The sequence below is a fragment of the Pelophylax lessonae genome (assembly GCF_965119305.1).
Source record: "Pelophylax lessonae genome assembly, chromosome: 7".
NCBI classification, from domain to species: Eukaryota; Metazoa; Chordata; class Amphibia; order Anura; family Ranidae; genus Pelophylax; species Pelophylax lessonae.
Genome location: NC_138774.1, coordinates 168,676,549 through 168,682,548, shown reverse-complemented (window position 1 = coordinate 168,682,548; position 6,000 = coordinate 168,676,549). Strand labels below are relative to the sequence as shown.

Here is a 6,000-nt window from a genome sequence, read left to right as displayed (position 1 = left end):
TATAGTTTTTTTTCCCCTTTAAAAAGGAATAGTGTAATGCACATGCCTTCTGTAGAGGCTGACCTGTAACCTGCCAGAGGTCATATTTTTTTTTTCTGAAAGGGCTGCAATATTTCATTTCCACAATTTCTAAATGCATTCCTTTGAGCTACAGTTTTTAAAAAAAATAAGAATCTATATAATATTTTGTGTGTGTGTATATATATATATATATATATATATATATATATATATATATATATATATATATATATATATATATATATATATATATTATTAATATTTTGTGTATATATATAAAAAATAAAACATTAAATATCTTAGGGTTATAGTCTGCAGTCACAACTTGTCAAAACAATGCTTAGCTATAAAGTACCAACACAAACACTGACTATTTATACAACATATGTATTTAACAAGGTTTTAGAGCACAAAACAAGGTTTCACAGACATTTGTGAATGAGAATTAAGAAATCTATACAACACAACTAAATTGCTATACTAAGGGAAAAAAAAAAAAAAAAAAAAAAAAAAAAAAAAGAAGCTTTGAACATAGTTCATGAAAGAAGTAATTCTTGCTGCCCATCGGTCACAGCCAATGCCCAGGTTGATCTGCATTGAAAAGCCAGGCTATAAAGGGCTCTGTTTAGAAGCAGCAGGTCTGAATAAAGACCTTCAGAAGAGTCGAACTCCAGCTATGATACGATCCAATTCACTCTGACTCCAGAACATATTTTCAGATGATGGCATATTCTGGGTGCTGCAAGCGAAAAACAAAAAAAAATAATGTCATGTACATTTCTCTTAACTGAGGAAAAATAAATAAAATGGAAATAAAAACCTAGATAATCCCTTCACGCACAACCTCCTGGCAGTGTCCTTCAGGTGAGCTTTACTGGCTGTAGGCAGAACAGCTTCTCTATCATGTGACCCCAGTGACAGGCTTCCACAGGCGTCACACTATCAGGAGCCCATCCCACTGGCTCCTAACATGACCGAGAGCGGTCGTGAGCTGGGAGCACACAGTGACACAACCTCAGTCATAATCGCATGTGTGTGGCGGCTGGGCATTAAAGACCACTTTCCCTGCTGCCGCCTATATGTGTTACACGGACAGCTAGGAGGTTAAGATCATATGCTGCTAAACAAGAAAAAAAAAAAAACATCTATATAATAGCGATGTGCTAGGTATTTTAACTACCCCTTTTTTCTGTGCACTTGTTGACCTGATTCAGCACAGTTTTTATTTGCTTCAGTGGAAAACCGAATCCTAGCCATATTTATAAACTTATTACAGCACTTTTGGAGGGAAAGATCTACTACATGCAGCACAGGGTATTGCTATCAGTCATAGTAAAGATCCATAATGCAGATTTATTTTACACATCAATTTTCTTTGTTTTTAGGAACAACATGTACTTGTGGTGGATTTAGGAGTAGTGAAAAAAGCAAAGGAGGAACAGCGCAATCCACAAATATACATACTAATGGACCAGAGTACAAAAAAAAAAAAAAAAGAAGGAAAGACTGCATGTTTGCTGCTTACCAAATTGCAATGCTCTGTCCATTCTTCCTGGACTCAGACTCCTGTTGTTCCAAGACAGACATCATTGAGTAGCTATTAATCAGAAGGCAGCTGGGGTCCTGCGTCTGCCCTGGCACCAGTCCTAGTGGGTACTCATGCCACTTTTCAAATTCTGCAAAAATAAATAGCAATGCGCTCTGTCATATTTGTTTCCCATCCAATGTTAAAGTGGACTAACACTCCTTTCACTATTTTATACACACATACAGTTAGGCCAATACTGCATATATATGAATGAAAAAGTGCGCTGATAAATGTGAGCGTGCTGCTACCAAAAGGTGTATAAATGAAAGTGTAAAAAAAAAAAAAAGTCTGGTGCGCTACTAAATGGCAATAAAATGAACAATGTCAATCATGCATACAAAATAGTGTACAAACAATTTGAAACAAATGAAAATGTGAGTGAACAAAGTCTCTGGTTACTCTTGCAAATCAAGATAATGTGTTTTCCGTGATCAACTCCACCAGAAAAAAGCTAAATAGATGAATGTGCAAATAAAGTCCAGTATTCATGTAAATTCCAAGAATAATCACTGGTGGCCGTGAGAAAACCAAGTGTTGCTGCAAATCAACGAACGTGACATAAAAATCCCATCACCTGGTGAATTCACCGCTTACCAGCTTGAAGTAGATTTAGGGCAGATAGACAGAATATGAATCCAAAGGGACCTCTGTAGATAACCAAAAGGGAGTGCTGTGTTGGAATCTGGTAAGCAGACCCCCCCCCCCCCCCTCCCCTGTCACACACGAGGGTGGATTTCAACACAGCACTCCCTTTTGGTTATCTACAGAGGTCCCTTTGGATTCATATTCTGTCTATCTGCCCTAAATCTACTTAAAGCTGGTAAGTGGTGAATTCACCAGGTGATGGGATTTTTATGTCACGTTCATTGATTTGCAGCAGCACTTGGTTTTCTCACGGCCACCAGTGATTATTCTTGGAATTTACATGAATACTGGACTTCATTTGCACATTCATCTATTTAGCTTTTTTCTGGTGGAGTTGTTCACGGAAAACACATTATATTGATTTGCAAGAGTAACCAGAGACTTTGTTCACTCACATTTTCATTTGTTTCAAATTGTTTGTACACTATTTTGTATGCATGATTGACATTGTTCATTTTATTGCCATTTAGTAGCGCACCAGACTTTTTTACACAATACTGTATATACTTGGACACAAGCACAATTTTAGTTTAAGGTATTTACCAAAACATATTCAGGCTATAGTCTAATAATGGATATGGCCTGAAAGTGCACACTCCCCATTTTAATTTAATTTGAGGGTATGTACATCCAAATCCAAGGAAGGGTTTAGGAATTACAGCTCTTAAGAAAAGCCATTCCCCTTTTTTCAAGGGACCAAAAGTAATTGGACAATTAAATCAAAAGCAGTTTCATGGCCAGCTGTGTGCTACTCTCTTTTGTTATTTTATCAATTAAAGCAGGTAAAATGTTCTGGAGTTGATTCCAAGTGTGGTATTTGCATTTGGAATATTTTCCTGTGAACCTACAACATGCCTTCAAAGGAGCTGTCCATGCAAGTGAAACAGGCCATTGTAGGGCTTCAAAAACGAAAACCAGTCCATCAGAGAGATAGCCGCAACATTAGGAGTGGCCAAATCAACAGTTTGGTACAACATTCTGAGGAAAGAGGAATGCACTGGTGAGCGCGGCAACATAAAAATTCCTGGACGTCCACAGAAGACAACAGTGATGAATGATCGCAGGATCATCTCTATGGTAAAGAAAAACCTATTCACAACATCCAGACAAGTGAAGGACACTCTCCAGGAGGTGGGCATATTATCAAAAGGTGTACATTTATAAAAAAAACTTAGAAATTCTTTCAAATCGCTTCTCGGCAGTTCTCAGAGGAAAATTATCTCATCTGGCACCGTTTATGAAGCGGAGAACTTCAGTTCTCACAGGGAGAACAGAGAAATGTTTCCTCTACAGGCAGCCTATTCACTTTTACATGGATCTGGGCCGTTTTCAATCTTGTGAGACATAGCAAGATTAAAGTACGAGAAAATCACTGAAACATTCTGGTGCCCGTTTACATGGGCATTCTCAGAGGAGATCCCCACCTCTTGTTAATAAAAGAATTAGTCCCCCTACACAAAATACACTGCTCAAAAAAACTAAAGGAACACTTTTTTGTCAGAGTATAGTATCAAGTCAATTAAACTCATGGGATATTGATCTGGTCAGTTAAGTAGCAGAGAGGGTTGTAATTCAGTTTCAGCTGCTTTGGTTTTGATGAATTAAAAGGTGCACTAGATGGGCAACATTGAGACCACCTGTAAAACCATTCCAGTTTTTGGGGTTGAGGCCACTGAAAAAAAAAAAAAAATTTCCCTACTCTTGAATGTTTTTCACTGGTTTTGCATTTGGCTAGGGTCAATGTCACTACTGATAGCATGAGGTGATACCTGGATCCTATAGGAGGTTGCACAGGCAGTCCAACTCCTACAGGATGGTACTTTAATACGTGCTATTGCCAGGAGGTTTGCTGTGTCTCCCAGTACAGTGTCAAGAGCATGGAGGAGATTCCAGGAGATAGGCAGTTACTCCAGGAGAGCTGAACGGGTCATAGACGGTCCTTAACCCATCAGCAGAACCGGTATCTGCTCCTTTGTTCAGGGAGGAACAGGATGAGCACTGCCAAATGACCTCCAGCAGGCCACTGGTGTGACTGTTTCGGATTGTTTGGTCAGAGACAGACTTCATGAGGGTGGCCTGAGGGCCCAACGTCCTCTAGTGAGCCTTGTGCTCAATGCCCAGCACTGTGGAGCTCGATTGGCATTTGCCATTGAACACCAGATATTGCAGGTCTGCCACTGGTGCCCTGTGCTTTTAACAGATGAGAGAAAATTCATCCTGAGCACGTGACAGGCGTGAAAGGGTCTGGCAAAGCCGCGGAGAACGTTATGCAGTCTGTAACATTGTTCAGCACGACCAGTTTGGTGGTGGGTCAGTGATGGTCTGGGGAGGCATATGCATGGAGGGACGCACAGAACTCTACAGTCTAGACAATGGCACTGACTGCCATTAGGAATCGGGATTAAATCATTGGACCCATTGTCAAACCCTCTGCTGGTGCAGTGGGTCCTGGGTTCCACCTTGTGCGCAACAATGCCTGGCCTTATGAGGCGAGAGTATGCAGCCAGTTCCTGGAGAATGAAGGAATTGATACCATTGAATGGGCCCCACGCTTGCCTGACCTAAATCCAATAAACACCTCTGGGATATTAGGTTTTGGTCCATCCGACACCACCAGGTTGCACCTCATTCTGTTTAGGAGCTCAGTGATGCATTGGTCCAGATCTGGGAGAAAATACCCCAGGACAGCATTCGTTGTCTCATTAGGAGCATACCCTTACACTGTCAGGTATGCATACAAGCACATAGGGAGCCATACAAACTGAGTACCATGTTGAGTTGCTGTAATGAAATTTCAGCAAAATGGACTAACCTGCTGCATAATTGTTTCACTTTGATGGAAAGGAAATTATCAACCTACACAGATGGTTGAACTCAGACACCCCCCAAAAATAAAACAATGAGGCATCCTTTCCTTCCTAACACATTACCCTTACATTGACAGCAGCAGGAGCCAATCACGCTGCGCTGCTGTCTCAGCCAATCTAAATCATTCAGCCAATAAGGAGGGGGGGGTCGTGGCTCCATGTCTGAATGGACACACGGAGCTGTGATTCGGCCCGGGTCCCCTTATAACAAGCTGCTTGCTGTGTAGGCACTCAATGGGAGGGAGGGACCAGGAGAGCCGAAGAGTGACCCAAGAAGAGGAGGATCCAGGCTGCTCTGGGCAAAACCAACTGCACAGAGCAGGTAAGCATAACAGGTTTTTTTTTTTGTTTTTTTTAAACGAGACTTTACAATTACTTTAGGATAATCAGAGTTTTGACATTCCTGTAAATTCCATATCTTGGGGAGTACAGTGCAGGACACATCCCTCTGTTTTTTCACTACAAAACTGGAGTCTGAAGGAGTAGGGTAGTGTTTCCAGCAAAGCTTTTGCCGGTGTTGAATCAATCACTTGAAGGTTGCAGCATATAATCCATGGTCAATGGTCTATGGCCTAGGTCAAGTCTTATGTTCTGCACTGTATTCCAAGGTATGGACTTTGCAGATGTGTCAAAATTCCCCTTTTTGTCAGTTTTTTTTTTTTTTTGCTTGGCTGCTATAGGTCAGATGTGCTAAACTCCAAAAAGGTTAATCTTCACAATGAATGTGTTGAGTCTATAAAATTGAACCTTCAGTGTTGTATAGGAGTATGACCTTAGGTTACTACTCCTATATTTAGCAGAACAATGCTTTACAAAGACAATATGGCATGCAGTTTGCAAATGTTAAAGTATATGAGAACCCTCCCCTTGTAATGCAAC

The 6,000-nt window shown here is 40.6% G+C and overlaps 1 protein-coding gene across 1 annotated transcript in view; it reads right to left on the bottom strand.

Annotated features, from left to right (window-relative positions):
• Positions 1 to 514: 514 nt before the first annotated feature.
• The window catches only part of LAS1L (LAS1 like ribosome biogenesis factor), a 109,292-nt gene continuing 103,806 nt past the window's right edge, over positions 515 to 6,000 (bottom strand). Inside the window, exons 12-13 of the mRNA XM_082263603.1 lie at positions 1,547 to 1,697; positions 515 to 760 (exon numbers count right to left, since the gene is read on the bottom strand). Coding sequence (XP_082119729.1) covers positions 676 to 760; positions 1,547 to 1,697 — 236 coding nt within the window. The 3' untranslated portion in view covers positions 515 to 675. The remainder of the gene's footprint in view (positions 761 to 1,546; positions 1,698 to 6,000) is intronic.